This window comes from Pagrus pagrus, assembly GCF_965226575.1.
Source record: "Pagrus pagrus genome assembly, chromosome: 18".
Classification (NCBI taxonomy): Eukaryota; Metazoa; Chordata; class Actinopteri; order Spariformes; family Sparidae; genus Pagrus; species Pagrus pagrus.
In genome coordinates, this window is record NC_140202.1 from 20,580,189 (window position 1) to 20,602,527 (window position 22,339).

The 22,339-nt window shown below is 41.6% G+C and overlaps 3 protein-coding genes across 14 annotated transcripts in view; all 3 read right to left on the reverse strand.

Moving 5' to 3' along the window:
- Positions 1–482: 482 nt before the first annotated feature.
- On the reverse strand, positions 483–5,891 carry LOC311273420 (eukaryotic translation initiation factor 5A-1-like). Its single transcript, XM_084380494.1, has 5 exons — positions 5,798–5,891; positions 4,802–4,973; positions 4,555–4,659; positions 3,812–3,943; positions 483–3,336 (listed from the first exon to the last, which is right to left on the reverse strand). Exons 2-5 carry the CDS (start codon positions 4,958–4,960, stop codon positions 3,271–3,273), a joined length of 462 nt encoding a protein of 153 aa, XP_084236620.1. The 5' UTR covers positions 4,961–4,973; positions 5,798–5,891; the 3' UTR covers positions 483–3,270.
- Positions 5,892–7,071: 1,180 nt separating this feature from the next.
- slc2a2 (solute carrier family 2 member 2) lies at positions 7,072–11,257 on the reverse strand. Its single transcript, XM_084380960.1, has 10 exons — positions 11,099–11,257; positions 10,708–10,832; positions 10,155–10,270; positions 9,840–10,002; positions 9,393–9,499; positions 9,030–9,110; positions 8,620–8,724; positions 8,401–8,502; positions 7,945–8,148; positions 7,072–7,821 (listed from the first exon to the last, which is right to left on the reverse strand). The coding sequence occupies exons 1-10, from the start codon at positions 11,185–11,187 to the stop codon at positions 7,624–7,626; spliced, it is 1,290 nt and encodes a 429-aa protein (XP_084237086.1). The 5' UTR covers positions 11,188–11,257; the 3' UTR covers positions 7,072–7,623.
- Positions 11,258–14,055: 2,798 nt separating this feature from the next.
- Positions 14,056–22,339, reverse strand: part of LOC311274167 (traf2 and NCK-interacting protein kinase-like) — a 65,862-nt gene continuing 57,578 nt past the window's right edge. For 6 of the 12 annotated variants that reach the window (XM_084381612.1, XM_084381610.1, XM_084381614.1 and 3 more), the window contains 6 exons: positions 21,990–22,090; positions 21,623–21,772; positions 19,929–19,946; positions 18,688–18,847; positions 17,926–18,065; positions 14,056–16,718 (listed from right to left, as the gene is read on the reverse strand). In XM_084381612.1, the coding sequence (XP_084237738.1) occupies positions 16,635–16,718; positions 17,926–18,065; positions 18,688–18,847; positions 19,929–19,946; positions 21,623–21,772; positions 21,990–22,090 (653 nt within the window). In that variant the 3' untranslated portion in view covers positions 14,056–16,634. The remainder of the gene's footprint in view (positions 16,719–17,925; positions 18,066–18,687; positions 18,848–19,928; positions 19,947–21,622; positions 21,773–21,989; positions 22,091–22,339) is intronic. The other 6 variants (XM_084381613.1, XM_084381605.1, XM_084381606.1 and 3 more) reach the window with 1 other exon arrangement.

Below are 22,339 nucleotides of genomic sequence, written 5' to 3' on the forward strand. Positions count from 1 at the left end.
GTTGGAAACTATCAATTTGCAGGCGAATGCAGGTGAGAGAAATGTGCAGAATATCCCTCTATAGTGAAGCTTAAAGTTACATCAAATGGACATATTCAAGTCAATTTTTTTACTTAAATACATTGCTTGAGTAAATGTACTTCATTACATTCCACAACTGTTTGTTTTTTTAATCTCATCCTTTACACGTCTATTTTTTTGTCTGGATTTATTCAGAGTCTGACAACTTTATTTATTTATGAATGCTTGACAGTCAACTACAAATATCCAGCAATGTAAAACCAGGTAGCCAAGTTCAAAATTGACATTTCTTCAGCAACCACGGTGTTTTTGTGACTTTACTTTAAACAAGATGCCATAACGGTCTCTTTTGCTTAAAAGTCTAGTTATTTTGTCCAAAGGGCTAAACAAAGAACAGAAAAAAATTCAATGTAATGAGTTACACTGAGACATTTAGACAAAATAAAACACTTGACAACATCTTAAAGTCATTAACATCTGAATTAACTTTATTTTGCCTAGTAAAATACAAACAAAGACAGCAGCCATACAAAAGTTAGAATAGAAAAGAAGCCCGGGTCAGATTCTCCAAAAAAAAAAAAACTGTACAGATCAGTCAGGACAACAAAGAAAGATCAGCTGGGGAAATACCATGAAGCCCATGCCCAACATATAACAAAAACATACAGTATCCAAGACCAAGTAATTCACCTATTCCTTGTCTGAATATTATATGTACCTGTGGTCTGAACAAAAATAAACCTGTTTCTTGCAACAACAACAAAAAAAAAATGTGTTGTGTTAAAACAGAGAAATTAAGCAGATGTGATGATGATAATGTCTTTGATGAGAGGCACCTGAGAAGAGAAATCTCATTTATCATCCAGAATGGCATGTTTGCAACCAAAAATAAAGGTCAGAGCACGATGCCATAGTGTTGGCTCACCAGTCAAACTAGTTTAACTTCCATATATCTTTGATTGCTGCCCCAAAACAGCATTTTCTGGAATTTGCATATGAAAGGTTACGTTTTACATGCATTCTTCGGGCTCATTACTCCCCAAGAATGATAAAATCAGGTTGCTGCAGGCTCAAGCTGGGAGATTTATGCGCTCATGAAGGCGAGCAGGGACTCAAGTGATCTTGCATGCATCCCTTTTTTCCATAGCATGTCAGTCATCCCAACAGCCTGCAGCTTTGTACTATACTGCTGCTGTTGGAGTGCTCATTTGCTGGTCAAATGCTTTTCCTCCTGCCTTGAGAAATAAATACTCAATATGAAATGTACCATTACTCCAGTACAGTCATGTGGCTTTCACCTTTGGTTGATGTGTACCATTATGTCAACATCTAGATGACTCAGACAAGAAGCCAGAGTCGGAAGCCACTGTTGTAATTTTTTGACCCATTATGTGCTTAACTGAGTTTCTAACAGGGTTTTTACAAGAGCAAAGGTTCAAGACCAAAACTTGAAATCACAGTATTGTTATGACAACAGTGCAGAAAGTGGGCAGAGGTCACAGAACTCATAGTAGCGCACCAAACAAACTGAAGCCATGTCCACAGCTGACCGGCAGGTTATTTTACCACTTCACCATCACTCTAAATGCTCGGATCAAAAAAAAAGAAATATCAGTCCAGTGCAAATACACTCAATAGTTATGTTTTAATTGTGACTACCCGCATGTAAATGCAGATTCTTCAGCAACCATGTTAATGCAGCGCATGTGAACGCATTCAAGTTTCTCGATATTACCCGATGCCTCGCAAAAAACTGTTTTTTGTGTGGATGTAAACAAAGACCATAACAACCATTCAGCTTAATAAAATAAAAATACACAAGTCACAATCCATTTAGGATTGCTCCAAACGGCACAAAACACTTAAAAATCCCATTAAATTGCAAACACACCTACCCTCCCTCAGATTTTTTCCCCCTACAGCTACATTCCCCCACCCACAACCCAAAATATAACATCTATTCAGTTCTTGGGCAAAGGTCTCCCATCACAACAAGACTTGGATCACCCACAGCAGGACCACCACCTAGATTTGGCTATGTCTCAAAAGACTTAAAATGGTTTGTTTTCACTAATGCGTATCCCAAGAGGTAAAGGTTATCTTCCACACTGTGATGATGTAACATGTGTTGCCAAACAAAGCTTAGTTGTTGAAATTAAACTTAAAACATAAAATTGGTTTAAAGGTCTGGAGTGCAGGATTTAATGGCATCTAGCGGTGTGGTTGCAGATTTGACACCCCTCATCTCACCCCCTCCTATAGCAGCTGCTAAAAACAAAGACAGTTTGGTCTGTACCTTCTGCGCTGCTGTAGAAATATGGCAGACTATGCAGAATAGGACCCAACTGTAGATATGAAAGGCTCATCCTAAGGTTAAAAAAAAACAACCAATTGATTATACACTGATGAAGACATAATTATGAATATTATATTCCAAGTTCCACAAACAATATTAAGGTTTTAAGTGTTTTGTCCTTTCAAAATGATCTTGTGTACATTTGTCAACTCAAAAAAGGCCCCAACTAAAAGGAAAAGTAGTTTCATAGAACAGAAAAGAAAATGGCCCCACCCAATGACCCGTGTCCAGGCCTATTCGGCTGAGACGGTAGAGTTGGCCGCTCTTATTGAGACATGCTTACATGCAGTGGAAGTCTTTCTGCAATAAAGCTGAAATGCAGAGTAAATTAAATGTTGCTGCTCACATGAATTCATAGCTGCACAAGTCATCTGTCATTCTAGCCATCAATGAAGTTAGGCTTTTAGACTCTTAATTGCTCCCCTGACTTGTCAGGTCAGCCAGTGGAGGGGAAAAAACATTTTACGAGGAGAATTTAAGTTGAAGACAAGGGCAGCATGCCAATGGTTAACAAACCTTAAAACACATTGTCACAGCCAAATCAAAAGCTCCAAATTTCATTCAGAAAAAAAACAGACAGTAGGAATGATTGAAAAATAATTACTAACAGAATAAAACAAGTCACCCATATTCTAAAATAATGTTATGAACTGCTGGGATAGTGGTGGGAATTCTTGGAATAACATCAGTACCCTCTGCAAAGTTACTGAAGCGAATGCCGGTCAGCCCTGAGCCAAAGGTATAGCTGAACACGCTGACCCAGTCCAGTTTCTGGATTTCACTTGACCAGTGGAGAAACTGATTGAGATGTGGGGTGCAGGCGAGTAGCTTTAGTGAAGCTTCAAAGCCATCATGGCGCATGGACGTGTGATGTCTCCAGTGCCGTCCTGGACTCATTTTTCAGCCATGGTCTTAGTGGCAACTGCAAGTTCTTCATCCATTGTTTTCAGCACAGTGACCTGAAAAAGGAAGTGAAAAGTAAGATCTGGGACCAGTGTAGTAGACTCAAAGTGCATTGGGCCGTTAATGAAATGTAGCCCTTGTGAAAGCAAGGAATATCGTCTCTACTAGGAAAACTGTCTGGCGCAGAAGAGCAGGATAACGGATTTTTATAGTATAGTAATAACCATCTTTTTAAATTACTGAAAGTTATTTAAACGCAACAGGTTTAACAGCTTTTTCTTCTATTTAAAAAAAAAAAAAAAAAAAGTGTAAATCAATCCTACAGTGGTATATTCAAATCGTAGTCCACATCAGCACAAAATCTTGACTAAAGAAACTGAACTCAGGTCAACCCATGAAACTGCATGAAACCAACTGTTTGATGCCGATGCATAGGAAGGTCAGGGAAACTGTCGAAGTTTATGTTAATATCAATGAACACAGCAAATTTATGGAAGTTTTTTGTCCACCATTGGGCAATAAGAAACTCACCAAAAAACTGTCACCATTTTCAAACTTCTTCTTGATCTCGATGCCCAAGTCATTATCTGGCACTTTAAGGTCATCTCTGGTTTCTCCACTGTCATCCATCAGGGACAAGTAACCGTCATCGATATTACACAGCTAAAATTACCATCAACCCAAAAAAATAAAACACCACATTAAATATTATATATACATAAATAGCATACAAATATTGAACACAAAAACAGAATTGACAGCTGTAGCCAAAGGTGTTACTGTATGAGACCGAGCATGAAGAGCATTAGGGGAAAAATGTTATTTTGCCACATGAAACAATACAGCAAAAATATAGTTAAACAAAAAAACAGTCTTCGTTTTCTTGCATTGTCAGAGAGCTGCCATACCATAAGAAGCCGCTCACAAGAGGAAGAGACTGCCTGTTGTCAAAACCTGCTTGACCAGTTCCAAACCAGTATGTGCTTTCACAGCCACTTAAGACAGCTGAGCTCCAACATGTGTGTCACAACCGTTTAGCAATTGAAAAAGCACGTAATTTTTCCACACTACATTTTCCATTAGGATTAGGTTATGTGAAAACACTAAACATAGGAAATGGATGCACTGGTGGTCTAAAAACACTGGTCAGGGAAATGTGTATTGGCTTCCAGTACCAACTTGTTTTCACTGACACTATTCAGTAGGCCTTGTAAATGCTGCATCCCCTTTGGGGCCCCTAGATTACACAATAAGATGCAATAGGGACAGCTCACCTGGTAGTCTGTCCTCTTTACGTTCGGGACATCCATGTTATGGGTAGACGGGCAGATATCTTCCAATTTCTTACCGGTAATGATGTCAATTCCAACAAGGTGGACCTGAAAAACACCGTAACTCTTTAGATCTGGCCTTGGGCCTGTGAAGTAAGCTTCGGGGGTTATTTGTACAACTGGGAAGCACCAGGCTAAATTACAAGTGAGCTTTAAGCTGTGAATTCCAAAGGATCCACGGAGGTTTTACCTTGGCGTGCCCATGCTTGCCGGTCTTAGAGGTAGTCATTTCAACGATCTTACAGGGGCGTCCTTTCAGAAGGACATGGCCATTCTTCCTCAATGCAGAGCACTGTTGGGGATATGTTTTAGAGGCCCCAGAGCTCCCACTTTCGAAGTCATCGTCCATGATGGGCTACAGGCTGTTTTGTCACCCAAATGAGCAAAAGACGACAAGAAAAAAAAACAAAAAAACAAACATCAAATGTGACCGACTGAAGCATTAGTTGCAGAGGATGTGTGTGGTATTAAATCCCACTATTGCACATGTGAAAGGAATAATCAGATTTGTATACAGTCTTAGCTGGTGAGGAACAAACGAGACCAGCTCAGGCTCCTCAACAACTGTCATATGATAGAGCCGAGCTACAAATCAGTGGCTGGACCTGGAGATCAGAGAGGGAGGTGCTCTGCTGCACACTATTTGACTCTTGCAAAGCAAAAACACTTAATGGTGGCAATTCACATATCTGGCAACCCATGTTCTGATTAACATTATCCAAGGTGGTGCAACCATACCTCCCCTTGCCATTTATCTATAGAGGCTCATTGAACAGCTGGCATTAACAGCTGGTGTTTAGTTGACTTGTTATGTCTTTTACACGCCGTCCAGGGAAATTAACCAACGAGTTGAACAGGTAAGCTGCCTTGGCTTTTTTAAAAACAGTGGTTTGGAGTTAGCATTAAGAACGACACACACCATTAACTAGCCGGGCGTGTTACGTGGCAGCACCTGGGCCAGGTATAGCCGCCTCGCTAGCTAGCTTGAGGTTCGCACCTCGTGTATGTGCTGTCATCGTTAGCCGAGGACCACCAAACACCGTCAAGTTAATGGTTAACTAATGTTAGCGACACGACAAATGGCTGCCGGCGGTACACATTAGATAAGGCAAACAATGGGTTACATTACTCAAGAGGGAAAAGAAGTAGAAAATGTCACCAACAAAAAAAACAAGAGGACGCTTACCTTGTGTCTTTGTTCCGCCGAATAGAGAGCGCTTCCTCGCATGCGTGGAGCTTTTGTAAGGGAGGGGGAGGGGACAGGTGGGGGCTCGGGTGGCGAGGTGCAGCAGGCTCGCCCACGGGAGGGCGGTGACGGCGTGCAGGGGACACCTGTACAGGAGCGTTCATGAAGTTCCCCTGCTGCAGTGCTTGTGTCAGGTATTCATTTCAGTAACTTCACTCCACTGCATTTATTTCACGAAACTCCCACGAAGCCTGACCTTAAAAGGACAACACCATTTAATACATGTTTTTTAACTTTGTTGATATGTGGCGGACCCTGCCAACTTTTCTAGCTTCAAACTGTGTTCTGGTCCTATTCACCTTTGAGAACAGCTTGTTTATGCAGTTATGGGAAGATATATATTGTTTGTATTATCACCTCATTAATATTGTTATATTAGTATACATTTATTCTCCAAAGCTGCATTGTGCCCCTTTAACAATCCAATAAAATGTAAAATACCAAACAATCCTCTACAATTAATATGCTCTTTACAAATTAAACAACAATAGCCCTGTTATAATAATAATAAGGGGTAAAGAGTTTTTTTGTTTGTTTGTTTTATTTACTACCAGATCTCCTAAAAAGCTTCAGTCTAAAGACGGAAAATGTAATTTTGTAATTCTTCATGGTGCCATATTGTCTCTTGTAATAAGAAAACTATGATGAAGCAAAAGTGTACCTCTTTTAAAGGTTGAACAAAGGAAGGCCCACTGCAAGTTTCCTGTGTTTCCAGATGTATGTGACTGTTAAGCTCAGGGCAAAACAGAGGCGTTAACCTGGACAAGCACAGCCAGCTTGTAATTAGTCTGTAAAGAATCCTGTTGCCTTGCTGGGGGCTATGTAAGACTGGGGACTGTGTCTTTGAGTGAATAGACCCGCCTTTACCCGAGTAAGTTAACACTTGTATCGGTTAAAGCATGAGCTGCCCTGTCTGCTATATTACCTCCCTCATTTGTTCCCTAAATCGGATCATTCTTAAAACAAACCGTTATTGTTATCTTAAAGATCCTCTCTATATGATAAGGTGGTTAAAAATACTCTGAATAATAATATGTCCAATTCTTTTTCACAAAAAAACAGAACTCATTTCTTAATGGAGTCGGCTTATGTTTATATTTCAGGGTAGATAGTGTGGAGTAATTCAGTAGAAAAGTCATATCCAGGTGTGTTCAACAAACATCACTACAGTTTAACAGACACGTTTGAGATATAACACTTTATTGTCTCTTTTCTTCAGCATTCTGCACATACAAAGACTCCTGGTTAACCAATTCCACAGTTGTAGTTTTTAAATGCATGTTTAGTGGCAAACCAGCAGTAACTGCTTTTTCTGGCCACTTGGGGGCAACAGAAACAATCTGTAAACAAACAGTGACATGGCATACTCGATAGTAAACAGCTGCCCATTTAGCCCACGGATGATTCTCTGTAGGGTCAACGAAACAAGCGACCCCTTTTGCATACAAATAGTCATGTGATCCAATATTGACCTCAGCCAGATTAACCATCAAGTGGTAATACTGCAATAAATGTTTACATTATGAATAAACACTAATCCATATAACGGAAACATGATATCATAAGTCACTTCTGTGTATATGTAGCTCTTATATTTACATTATGAAAACATGATATCTTGTGTAAAAGATGTTCCCCTTTTCTTCCCTCTCTGTTATTATAACCCCTTAAAGAATAAATGTATATAAACAGACATTTAAAATACTGACTGATGGAGACACCGTTGCACACGTACAAATTGACTGCATTAACACGTAGCTGCTGTTTCAAGCATCTGTGGATGTTTTGAGCTGCTGAAGTTCGGTCGTGTCATCAGGGTTCAACGTTTTCCGTCCCTTCTGGAAGACGGCGGCAATCTCCTCAAAGGATTTCCCCTTGGTCTCAGGAACCCGAAGATAAGTGAACACAGTGAAGCAGAGAAGCAGCACGGCGAACAGAGCAAACACGTAACAACCCAAATAATCCTGAAAAGAGGAAAAATACAGGAGTTGGGGGGGGGGGGGGATGATGCAAAGACAAGTCAGCCCACATGACTTGGTTGCACAAGTTTACAGTACAAACTGTGTGTGCGTGTCCTTTCTGCCTACCTGTATATAGGGAAAGGTCATGCCTATGATGAAGTTGCTGGTCCAGTTGCAGCAGCCGGCGAGAGCGATGGCCGCAGGCCGAGGTCCCTGGCTGAACAGTTCAGCGACTATGAACCACGGAATGGGACCAGGGCCAATCTCAAAGAAACTCACGAAGAGGAAGATAGCTGACATGCTGACGTAGCTCATCCACAGGAATTCACTCTGGAGGAAGGGGGGACATCACTCAGGTTTCATGATGACTTAAAATGATCGAATGCTGAGTTCTTTCTCAGGCAGCGTCTGTTTGTGTTGCACCTCTGTGCGCATCACAAGTTAAAATAACAGTAATAATAATAATAAGTGTAACAAAGATGAAATGCAGGCCATCCCGTTAAAATCTGACAGTCCCATTAGTTGATCAAAGCTCAGCTCAAGTTGCTGATAGATAAATCTTTGACACTTGATTGAACAAACCTGGAATTTGAGACCGACTGTCATGGCAACTGCACACAGACACATCCCTCCCAGACCAACCAGAGTCAGGGTGCGCCTGCCAGCCTTGTCCACCAGGGCAACCTAGAACATACAGCACATTGCTCGTGTGTGTGTTTCTGTGTGTGGAAGAGAGAAAGAAAGATGCCACTGCGTGCCCATACAGTGTGTCTGTGCGTGCATGTAAATGTAGCCACTCACAGACACCAGAGTGAAGATTGTGTTGATGACTCCGACTCCTATGGTGGCGTAGACTGGCTGAGCCACACCAGCACGAGCGAAGATAACCGTAGAGTAGTAAAAGATCTTGGAGACAAAACAAGCACAGATTTTACGTAATTACAAAGTGAAATATGAAGGAACTTTTTTTTGTGTGCTTAAGGAAAGTTAAAAACAGGTGATTTAAAGATGTACAACAGATAACTATAGATTTCCCGTGATATACATTTTCATTCACTGCTGATGTGCGCATACAGTACGTGCTGTCATGAAAGCACGATTTCCCTGCCATCTAGTAATCTCATTATCTCTTATCTTATTTTTAGTTTAACTGCAGTAAAGTGATTGAGAGACATTAAAAAATGCAGAGTGGAAATTAATCTGTCACTCACCGCATTGATTCCAGAGAACTGTTGGGAGAGGTGCATCATGAGGGCAACAACCAGCTGCTGTCTGTACACAGAGGAGCGGATCTTGGGGAGAACACAACAGTAAAAGATTTAAGTCTTTTTAAAGTAGCTTGTTTGAAAAAGTACATTTTCCATTAATCTAGTAGTCTTAAACCCTCACTTCTACATCACTATTATATCACTTATTTTTAGCTAATGATTTAGTGTTACCTATACTGGAGTCATTACACGTTACCATGAGTGTACTGAGAGTACCCCTTTGTGTCAGGGTTCAAGCTAAATTCACAAGAGATAAAAACATTTTTAGGTAGTTGTGAGAGGCCATCTTCCTGTACAGAGACCTACCAAAGAAAGGATAGAGACTCTGGGCTCCCTGTCTGCCTCGTCTTTCTCTCTCTTCATCTCTTCCAGATCAGGAGTCGGATCGTATGCTCCTTTTAAACGAAGCAGACCTGCAACAACACAAAGGGAAGATTGAGGCAAGAGCAAAAGTCGGTATATATGACTAACTCAATTTGCAGTTGTGGAAGAAGATTTCAGATCCTTTATGTTAAAAAAAATAGCAGGAGCAGCTAAAGTGTAAATATTCTCCACTACAAGTAAACGTTTAGCTTTCAAATGTTTACCTTCACACAGATGCCAGAAAAGGTTGAACCCTCTCCCCCTATTTCCAGTCAATTCCAAATTGTTGAACTATTGTGGCCTATAAACTGTATGTTTAGAAATGATGAAGTGTTTGGAGAAGAGAGCCATAGAGAAAAGAGGATGACATAGAGAGTTTGTATTTCTTACTTTTTCGAGCCTCTTGCTCCTTTCCCAGCAGAATGTAAAGGTACCGTGGGCTCTCAGGGCACAGAGGAAGCAGAAGTGATTGCAGTATTGCTGGAGCTCCCGACAGACCAAGCAACAGGGGCCACATATCATCATTACCAAGTATAAAGTCCAAGCCTATTACCTACATCCACACACAAGTGAACACACATACAGCTTATGTTATATTCAGGATGCCAACAAGCAAATATTCTCCTGTGCATGTGCATATGTGTGTGTGTGTGTGTGTCTGTGCATGTGTGTGTGTCTGTGCATGTGTGTGTGTGCTCCTCTCACCTGGCTGATCAGGATGCCAGTGACAATAGCCAGCTGGTGTAATGTTCCCAGAGCCCCTCGGTAAGCTTTGGGAGAAATCTCCCCAACGTACATAGGCACGAGCCCAGACGTCAACCCTGACAAAACAAAACAAACATGTCCTATTATGATCACATTACAGGTTTGTAACCTCACTTTCATATCAAAAGGTGGAGGTGATGGCGGTGGAGTTACAGGCGAGAAGGCTGCTGAGCCAGTGACCACAGTTGGAGACTGCGTTTCAACATGTGTAAGTGTGAGAACACCGGATATTTTTAAGGTGACCTCATGACAATTTCCGGACGTGTTTGTGGTGACAAAAATCAGATATGTTTGACAAAATCTGACCGGATCATAACCACATCGTTGTCATGACATAAAGTAGAAAATTGAACCCAAAGCAAACGTTCAGTTGCAACATAAAGAAATGCTAAGTTTCAACATGTCCAAGGTTTGCAGAAACATTACCAATATTTATTCTGGCAGCTGTATTGGAGTATTAAATGTGTGTGTCGTAATGTGTGTGTTTCTGTACCGCAGTAGAAGCCCATTACAGCACGGCCTGCGATGACCATGAAGTGAGGCTTCCACATCCTGCAAAGACCCATCAGCAGTCCAGCAGCTACAGCCAGAACATTTACCATTAACATGCCCTTTACCCTGTAAGACAGAAAGAGATAAAAAGGTGGCAGAGGGAGATACAGAGAAGGCCGGATGATGGATAAGGGGATGTGTATAATGGCATTATTCCATATTGATCCTGGATTAACTTTGTAAGTCCTTTCCCATTAACGTTCGCCTCCTTCTCTCCTCTCATTACTCTTATCATTCTCTACGCTCTCTTTTTTTCCTCGAGTATTTCTTTTTCCGTCAAACTTTCATTCTCGCACAAATGTGTCCTCATTACTCTATCCTTCCTTGCTCACCTTCCTCTCAGGTCTCCCACAAATCCCACCAGGAAGGAGGATAACATGCCACCAATGGAGAAGATTGACACCGATAATGACCAGTACATGATGACGGTAGGGTTTTGTCCCGCCTCTGTGAACTCGTCTTCTTCCGTGCTGTTTTCTGACAGGACGGCAGACCTCTCCGACCACACCCCAAGGGATCGGCCATAATGCTTTTCAATGACCTGTGACACCGACATGTGTATGGATCATCAAGAGGTACGATCACAGCTGCAACATCACAGTTTACTTGAGAAAATGTTATTTTAAAAGGAAATATCAGTGATAAACTTTTGATTACGAAAAGATGGCACTTATAAAGGTGCACATTTGGTGAATTTGATGTTCTCTCAGATACACCATCACAAGTGATCCATCAACAGTAGAGTTATTTCCAATGACAGCATACCAGTACCATATAGTGTATAATAACCATTCATGTCTGCACAGCTATTTACAATGTCCTGTAGCTGAACACTGTTATGTGAACAGACCTGGAGCTGCAGTGAGGAGTGAGCTGTCTCAGCAGAGATAAGGCACAATTTTATTTGACTTTACTGTATCCTGTCAACCTTACACAACCTCTTTTTGGCTTAGCCAACCATCCAGTGGCCTTAGCCCACTGAAATTTGCAAGCCCATACTACACCAATCATGAGGAACCTTCTTTATCCTATGACCCTTTGCCCTGCATAGCAAACCCAGTTGGATTCTGCATCTATTAAGGTGGTTGGCAGCTTGAAGATATGACCTTGCCACCAACAGACAAGCTTGACATATTTGCCAAGCACACAGGTCTCAGCATCAGTACCTTTAAATCTCAGGTGTTGTATATTCATACAAGTAAGACGCTTAGAAGCTTAAGAACAAACTACTTGATGGTGGTGAAATGCTCTGATAACCTTGGCCAACCCTGAAGTGATGCAGGACATTTCAATAGGCACAGCAGAGCAGTGCCAGCCATGGCTCAGGGACGGACGTCAGATTTGCATCTGCTGTGTGCTTTCAATGTCCACATATGATCCAAGCTCAAATTGGACAATTCGAGGTCAGACATGGATGTCAACAGAGAAGGAAGTGTGCCTCTTTTCTGCCAGAGCTTCCATTCAGAGTCCCTGAGATGTAATCCATAGGGGGGCCAATAAAGGCAGACTGCATCAACAATTCTGGCCTGTATAAAAAAAACAATGCCATCTGAACAGAACTGGACCGGAGGATGTCCTCATCAGAGCGATCCATGATGAGCATAGTGCTTTCCTTCCGCAGGGAATTAAATTGCACCAGCTCTTACAGCAGCTTGCAGCAGAGAGACATTGGCACGAAAATTCATTCTGACTTGTCTGCCACTCCGCAAGACGTGTTTGGTGGAGAGGCACTCAAAATACTACTTGTTATAGACTGGAAGAATTTCAGACAGCTTGCAAAGTTTCTGACGAAACTATTCTCAGATGACTGCAAAGAAAACCTGGAAAAAAGTTTGGGGAAAGGTTTTTGTCTAGACATAGAGAAGAGGTAAGTTGGTCCCTGGTCACTCAAAGTATTATCTTATCTCCAGTGCTGCAGAAAGGTGTGTACAGAGAACTTAATCTTGTCTGAGAAAAAGCAAAGGTGGTCATGGGTTGGACTGAGCGTATTTGGACCGGCTAATTTGCATGGAGATATCAGAATGCTGTGGCAAAATGTTGTCCCAGTAAGGGGGTGAAGCCTGTGTTAAGCCTTGCCTTCTGGGGTGCGTTGATGACTCCAAGACTGTAGCCATACTGCAGGGATCCCAGCACTGCTGTGAACACAGCGATGGCCAATGTGCCTGTTAGCTGCTGCAGGAGAGAAAGGTAATCACACAGATAAGGACACACACACATGAATGCATGAACAAACACACAGTTTAACATGGACACTATCAAGACCGAGTGTAAATAGTTACTCACTGTGTATTTGGTACATGGTACACAGTCACAAATAAAACTAAACATAAATGCAGAAAAATAACAACTTTATCCACATTATTGATGGGTTTATTACAACTTAGTGGACTTTTTTCTGACAATCATAAATATGCTTACATATAGAAGTTGCAGAAGTTATCTAAGAATGCATTTGAGCTGAGATAGAGTTGTGGCAGACGCATCAAAATGTAATTCGTGACAATCTCTGAGGCAAAACGACAGTGTCGACACAGAAAATGCTGATGAATGTTTATTTATTCAGCGGTATATGCAACCATCTGATGTCATCAACCACCTGTGCCAATATTGCTCACATCATTACGGAGTGTAAAAACATTTTATGGCATATACGTGAGGAACGATTTTGTCGAGGAAATTATCTTACCTTTCCCGACTCCATGGTGGGTCCAGAGTGTCAGCCAGGAGGCTGGTAATGATCAATGGAACCTGCATGGCTGATCACGCTCTGTTCACTCACTAATCGACATGCACATGAGCACATGCACATGGGTACACACACACACATCTCCACTGTCTCCAGGCACATGAGTGAATGCTTCGCTTATCTGTCCCCTGACACACAAATTGTTATTGTAAAGAAGCAATAAAATGATAAGTCAGGAATCTATTGTGGAAGACAAGGATCTTATGTGTGGTGTTTTTCGACTGGATGATTATGGAAATTGTTATAATGTATATTGCAATTCATATTGAATTGCTAAAATAATGCCAAATGGCACATTTTGCTGCTCAAAGTTGTGTGTTTTTTGATAGTAATAATTAAATCTGGGCATTATTCTCTCTCTCTCTGTGTCTGTCTCTCTCTCTCTCACACACACACACAAACAGATACTTGCTGTTAATAATATACTGGAGGGGTGGACAAAGTCTGAGGGTCGAGCTGATACTAATGTGCACACTTGCAAAATAGACACGCTCTCACCAACATGCTCACACAAAAAAAAAACACCCAACGCAACTCCAGAAGCATAATGCTCTAGTTTCATTTATTTCTCTCTTACAGCTTCTCTTTTACAAAACAAATAAATCCCAAAACAGGACATTAGTAATGCTCTTTCAAAATAAAAGAAAACAAGAAATAAAACAGAATCAAGAATACAGTGGTTTCGTCTTTGAAAGGAGAGTCCTCAGTGTAACGACCATCAGCATTTTCCAACGGGAAGAGTGAGTTCCATGGTGGACAAACACAGTAATAATGCCCCACATTCACACTTGCTCATTAATCAGACACACAGATGCATGCATGCACACACACAGGGAAGACAGTGGTTTCTTCAGCTCGGCTCTTTATTGCTAAAATGTTAGCCTGCTCCCCCTAACAGAGATCAGTGAACCTAACGTAGAGCTGCACAGGAACAGCTACAGTGTGGATGTGTAAAAAGTCCTTAAAAATATGACAGAAATAATTGTACAGAAAAACTTGATTCAAATGAGTCAAATCTGTTGTTGTTGTTGTTCTTCCATTTGTTAACCATAGGCTAAAATACTGCCAAACCTGCAGTATATCCACCGAAAAGAAAGAATAATCTGCATTACAGTGCTCTCCAACATGGATGAGTATGCAAGAACCCTCAATAGTGTTATAAATTCAATACAGTATGTATTAATGATTGAGCTGTGCTAAATATTTAGAAAGAAATGGCAAAGTTTTGTCATACCATATTTAGTTACTCCTTTCAAAGAATAAATCAAGTCTTAAATTTGTTAACGCACATCTCCATCAGAGGAGACAAATAACATTTTCAGTGTGTTAAAGTTAGATAATAACACAAAAGAAGACAGTGAAAAGTAACCAAATAGGCAACAAAAGTCTGAATCATAAACATGAGCGATAATCATTTGGCCTCCATTTTTGTTTTGCTTACATCATGCTAGGCACTGTACAAACAGGCGGGAGCCAAAATCAGAAGAACCGATCGGGGAGGAGGAGCATGGTTTTCAACACCACAGCTTTCAACAGTGAGTGCTTTCACATGCACACAGTATTCGGGATAGTAGCTCATATCCTGCCGAGGTTGTGTTCAGGATAGGCGTATTCATGGCGTCTACAGCACCGTGGCTGTATTCATGAATAGCCAAAACACTACTGTGCTAAAGGAAACAGAAGCATACTCCAAAAAAAAACAAAGTAACCACTAATATTGCCTATTTTTTAAATGCTTGGTGTTCAAATACACCAACTCATAAACTCCATACTAAGAAGATAATATCATAAATCTGCATGTAAACACACTCAATGTTGCTTCGATCGCATCAAGGTAAAAGTTCGCGCACAGAGACTGAATTACTTGACTCTTTTTCTGGACACTGATTTTTCGATATCCCACCTTGATTCGAAATTGATTTGAATGGGACTCATGTCGCGCACACACGCACGCACATACACACTCACTTACATACACTCCTGATTTCAGAGACACAGATGTGCTGTACATTTCATCAAGCTTCAAAGACTGACTGACTCAGCCACAGGAGAGAAAAAAAGAAGAAAAGAAGAGAAATGAACAGAATGACGCTCTCGTTGTTCATTTAATATTACAGTATATCTGATGCAGCACCTTCAGAGTTTAAAGACGGAAGAGTGAGAACAGGCAGATGAGTGCAAAGATGACAGGATGAAGGAAAGAGAGAAAAAAAAGGAGGGAAGAATGGACCAGTGATTTCATTTTAAAGGGACACAAATCATTGTTGCATACTGTTACAACCCGCCGATGACAGCAGAGTCTCATCGCATCTTTATCAGAGAAATGCGATCGAACATTAAATCACAATTGGGTTTACTCAGAGCCCGAAAAGATGGCGGGAGGAGGAAGTGAAGGAGGAGGAGGGGGAGGACTGACAAAGGAGAAAGAAAATCAATCAGACTGTCCGCTTTCACCGCCGACATCCAGAATGGATTTGTCATCCTTCAGCTGCCCTCCCTGCGCTGTCATATTCTGAAGTATATATTTAAATTTATATTAAATCTCATTCATCTATTTCTCCGACCTCTGAGGTGTAGTAGTTCGATATGAGACCACACATGGCAGATAGGAAGTGAGGAAAATGGAAGACGCCGGTGTCAAAGGATTGGTAAAGTGACGACTAGATCTAGCAGGGAGGAGGGAGGGAGCAGAGCAGGTAAAAAGGAGGGATAGAAGGAGGCGGGTGTAAAGTGCACTCTACACTTGTACACCTGAATGCACTGGTGGAGACGAGAGACGGACAAAAAGGGAAAAGAGCTACGGACAAAGACAGAAAAAGACAGAATATTTGGGAAGTCAGTGGCACCAGTTTGCCAGTCAGTTGAATAACGATGGCTTCTGCATGACCCGACATAATCTAGGGTAGCATGTCTCTTCATTTAGAACAGGTCTTTGTTGATTTTCTCTACAATAACTTTTTTTGTTCCTACGCCAATCGAGTCTCTCAGGGTGTTTCAAGAGTTCACTTGTGGCTTCTTCTCAGTCAATCGGGTTCGTTTGTGAGATCTGCCGTTGGCCGAGGCGGGTTATCGCCCGACAGGCCGATGGGAGAGTCAGGCAGAGCGGACAGTGGGAGGAGCCATCACCAGTTCATCATGGAGTTTCTGTTGAGGGTCATGAAGAAGACTTGGCTGCTACCTCCCGAACGCACCGATGCAAAGAATACCTGGAGGGAGAATATTAGACACATGAACATTTTTATTTCTCATTCCTAAACACAATCATCTCATCGTCAATTACTGCAGATCACAAATAATACTGATATCATTTATCAGCTAATATCAGCTAATTAAAGGTGTAATTTGTGAGAAATTGCTAGAATTCAAAAGGTAGCTCCAAAACTATCGGGGGCAGCATAACCGCATACTGCTGCTCACTACGCTGGACTTGCTGCTATTTGCTGTAGCTATCTTTAGCTGTCGAGACTAGCTGCTGATAGCAAGTTCAAGCTCAGTTAGCTGTGAGGCTAAGTGACTCTTTTAGCTCGCAGGAACCTCGGAGTCACCACGCCACCAGGCCTCCCAGTGAACGCGGCTGGGACACAAGACTGCGACTGAACACAGCCCCTGAGACCGAAAGATGCAAGTTTGAAGGCCGGGGATAAAGTATGGAGGTGATTTACAGCAGAAGACGTGGCAGGCAGGGACAGGAGAGGTATGAAGTGGGAGAGGACCGAGAGAGAGACGGGCATCAGCAGCGGGTGAAAACGGCGTGTAGAGCTGGTATATTTTGACTTCTTTCTCAGTGAATCGAGGATTTATTTAGACCAAATCAGAGGTGACTGTGCAAAGACGAACCAAGACTGTTTTGGTGTGTTGTACGACGGGCACATGAGAATATTAAGCTAGGCTTACTTTCATAAAGGAGAGAAACTTGAATTTGGAAGGCGACGCTTGTACTTTTCTCTGTAGGTACAAATATCTGCTTTCTTGACATTTTGCGGGTTTATTTTGTTTACTTATCAGACTAAGACACTAACTTCAGTCAACATCTCTTCAACACAGCGCAAAGACGTCTTTGAAATGACGTCAACACTGTTGTTTCTTCACACTCTGTTGATAATGTTAGTTCATTTTCTAAACATGTATAAAACTAAAATTCTAGCCAGATCTTACAAAGTGCCCCTTAAAAGCCATTATGCTCATGCATTTCAGCGTGTTGTACATCTATGCATATTACACCACTTCATGCTCACAATCAGTCTTTTAACAGTTTATGTGTATGCGCTTTGTCTACAGAAGCAGTGCTGCAATCAGGACCACTGTACTGGAGACCAAAATATCAAGACCAGAGCAGGTTGAATGTTTTTCTACATATTTTGCAGCAGTTAACGATAACTGAGGATCAAAGGGCGTGCAATCCAACTTGTTTACCTTGTCGTTCCGCTCACAGAGGAATTTAAGTCTCTGGGCTCTTTTGTGCATAAAGACTCCATCCAGATGGCCTGTCTCCACAGAGCGGATCTCTATGGCTTTCTCACCCCAGCCCATAATCTGATTTGAATGGATATAGGCTGGAAAAGAGAAAACACAAGAAAAGCATAAGTGGCAATGGAAATAAATATAAACAACCCATAACCCAGAGTATCCAGAACGCACAATGTAGAATCCAGATTTTTTTGCTCTAAGCGCATAATACCCCTGGCTGCCACATGAGGGCAGTAAAATACAAGACACTACTGTACACATTCCTGCCTTGGATCTTCTAGCTGTGCCCTAAACTCTCACTTTTCCTTTTACGTTCACTATTGATCCATCTGTATCCATTGTCACTGTCTCAAACTTTTACGATCCCCCCCCCCTCTTCTTCCTTGTTCCTGCGAAGGAGCTCTGGAAACCTTTCTCTGAAGGCAGATATTATGAACTGATTTCTGAATGCAATTAAACCTTAAATGAACCCCCCTAAGCTCAGTTCTCAGAGAACTTACAAGACTTTTGATCTGCGCTGCAACTCACACATGAATGGGCGCTGAAATGGGTCCTTGCATATATCAGTGTAGTTATTTAAACCTCTTAACTTCAACTTTGGTGACTCATTAATGTTTCTCTATGATGTTTTAATGACTCCAGCGTTGATAAAGAAAATCCATTTAAATCAACCGAGCGCACATAAATACAAATGTGGGTGACACGCACCAACAGAGGTAGGCATCTCTCCCCACTGTAGCACCACGTCCTTGGTGATTCGACCGTAGGTGTTCACGTAGACGCCCTCGTCCTCGTAACACAGCAGCATCTCCATCCCATCGGTCTTCGGGAGCACCACGATGGCATGGGGCGTCACCTGGCTCTGGATCTATCACGGGTCACACACACGCAAACATTTCAGAGGCTTCAATTAAAGCTGTCAAATTTAATCGTAATCTACATTAGATTAAAATATTACAGATCATGAGCATTTAATGCAACGGAATTTGGCTCGCTCTTTGGCATGTTTTTGGGACCGGGCCTGCATTCTGTAATCCTCTAAAGAGCAAGATCGTGGACATTGATAAGGCTGCCAAATATCAGGAGCATCAGTGCATCAAAAGGTTCAGACTTTGGCTCGTTGTCTGAGAAGCCTTGTGCTGTTTTATAAGTGAGTTGACGAACTAAAGCACTTTTCCTGTGACCTTAATTAACAGAAACAACACCAGAGGAGTCGGGAACAGTAACACACACAGACATTACCAGAATCGGTGCACTTTACCCAAAGTGTAGCCCAGAGACCAACCCCATTATTTGTGCCGGCGGGGCTCTCCTGAGGCGCGACTCAAAAGTACACTTCAGGAGCACAACAAGGGATCATATCAGCAAAGTGAGTGGCAATGAGGCAATGAAAAAACTCATCTCAACCCGTGGGAGGCATTTGCACAAGAACTCTGCAGAATGGCTCAAGCTTATTGCCACACTTCTGCTTATTGACTGACCACATTAAGGAGGCAAATTACGCATCATGTCAGATATGAAAACGGCAGCACTGTAACCTCCGAGTACATCACACTGTGTTGTTGCTGGTTGGTGATACTCAAGTACAGTTTTTGGAATATTATCAGGTGTGTGATAAAGATCTGGCGGCAATGCACTGAAAGAAACTGCAGGCTAAATGAATGTAATACTATTTATTTTGATAAAATGTTGAATCAGGCTTTAATCCTGTAGATTTTTCTGTTGTGGCTCCAGCATGATCAAACGTCTGTTACATATTTTTAGATTCTTGTGATGTCTCCTGTGGGTAAGATGAATTTATTCATGCAAACCAATCTCTAGCTAAATTGTCCATTAATCTCTACTCTAATGAACTGCACATAGACACATGTAGTACTTCTGTGCATCCACTATGGGGTTCAACTAAAGGTCTATTGATCTAGTCTAAAGGGTGGATGGCAGGATGTCACCTTCATGCGTTTGGCACACTGGAAGAGAAGTTGGCAGGGAAGGAGAGAGACAGGAAGCACCGATTAAAGGCAGAAACATTTGAAAAAAAGAAAATCACCTCAAGAGGTCAAGAATATTAGTTAATGATCAGTCTCGTTGTGCACGCACTGTAAAGCGCCGGTTCCATTGCTTTGCGTCTTAAAATTCAACCCAGGCTACAATTGCGTGTCCGCACATCTGCATTCAGTGGTTTATATGCAGTAAAATATTACCGCTAAATCAAGAGTTTGGCTGAACTGTGTTTGAACTCGATTTAAGTAAAAGCATGCGATTAGTGAAGCCATCACGGAACAAACTAATCTGCATGCAAGTGACTGCGACTGAACCGCATTCAAGCACGCAAATACACGACTTTGCATTCAAGCACGCAAACAGCCAATGACTGATAGTCTGCCTAGCTTCCATGAGAGATTTAAGAGACTAGAATTTATAACCAGTTGTGGAAAGTGCAAGAAGCAAATATAGAGTTTTTATTCTACTACATTTATATACAGCCCGCACTCACCAGGAAAATGGACGTATATGTCATCTCAGCAATCAGTATATGTAGGTTTATTGTTAGGCAGGGGCCTCTAGTGGCTGCAGTAATTATGACGGGAGCAAAGGAGGAAGTCATGCGACGTATATGAGTGTTAAAGTCTGCATATTGAGGAGGTTAGGCTTGATGGATGGGTCAAACACAGGGCTTTTCGGGTCAGTATTGACTTATTTAAACTTACGTGACGTACTAAATTTACGTCACATTAAGATTTTTACGTGACATAACTATATGTTATCGTTACTGTTACCTTAAACGTTAATATTCTTAATTTGACCCAAACTATGATCTTTTTCCGAAACCTGACCAACCAAGAAGTAGTTTCTGTGCCTAAACCTATCCAAACTGTGACTGTTTCAAAACGTTAACCAAGGTCCGCTACAATAGTGTCCGGTACACCTGTAGTAGGTACCGTCCAATGTCACATATGTTGTTTAAGTAGTCCTTTTCAGTCATTTAGGGTGAGGACGTGTTGTTTATTCATTAACCAAAGTTATCAGTTACTCTGTGGATTCAGATTGATCATTTAAAATATAATCAGCAAATGTATTATGATCTCTTATTACCGGTTAAGATAAGACTTCATTGCGTGGACCAATGAGGTCTTATCTTAACCGAGGGGATTCACATGCTGCAGTTACAACACATGCAGAACTTTAACTTGTCATATGTACATTGTTTTATTGCTTCTTTTACTTTATCCGGAACCGGCTACTGCTTCTTAATGTTCTGTGATAAGAGTACTTTGAGTGATACGCTGTGTACTTAAATAGAAAGTCCGAGCCCCATGCATCATATTTAGCAAACTATAAAAGTATTTGATGAATGAGGTAAAGCACCCATCAATCTTTTACTTGCATGACGGCAAATCAATCAAAGAGGTAATTTGTCAAGAAAAGCGTCTTTATATTCCTAGAAGCTAATCCTCGTGAGACCTTGTGACCTTGACACAGGGATCAGCAGGTAATACACAAGGAAGTGGCTGAGAAGGGCTGAAAAATACTGTTATCCCACGCCACACACATCGTGTGCGTCGCTCTTCATTCAAATTCATTAGAGGTGAGAGAGTCTTATAAAGAAACACTCAGATGCGCACAAGCATCGCACTACACGTACATGTGAGGGGATGTAGATGTCGTAAGGGTTGCCCGAGTCCACGTCGATGACATGGAAGCCCACGCTGGAGCCGTAGATGACCTTTAACCTCTGGCCTTCTTCCACCGTGAGGTCAACCAGCTGGGGACGGTGCTGCAGCTCAGTGAATGACTGAAAGAGAGGGAGAGAAACAGACGCAGGGGACGGAGGAGAAAATAAGGGAGGCGGAAAGAGAGGCAAAGATGTTCGGGGATAGAGGGCAATGGCGGAGGAGAGGGGATAGTGAGAGGCAGAGAGGGAAACGATCAATCAAATCATCAATCAAATCAATGGAAGTGTTCATGAAAATGGTCATGCAATGTGTATGTGCATGTTTCTGCTTCCGTACCTTAAAGGCCATGAACTTGTGGTAAGGTTTGGGAGCCCAGGCATAGATTTCCACAGAGTTCTTCAGAGCAATCACCAGAAACTTGATCCTCTCATATTTCACTGGAAACACGACAAAAAAACTCGTGTTCAGAACAAACTGAATTAAAACTGACTAGTGTACACAATGTTTATTAGATTTTAGTTATTAAAATGGTAAAACATTATTATTTCTCAAAATTAGGAGCAATTATTGACCCTGTCTCCACTCCCCTTACTGGTCTAAATCTCTTGTATTTGATGTGAAGAAAAGCATGAAGGGCAAGAATTAGATTAGTTAGTAAAATACAATTCTGCTTTAGTAGAACTGAA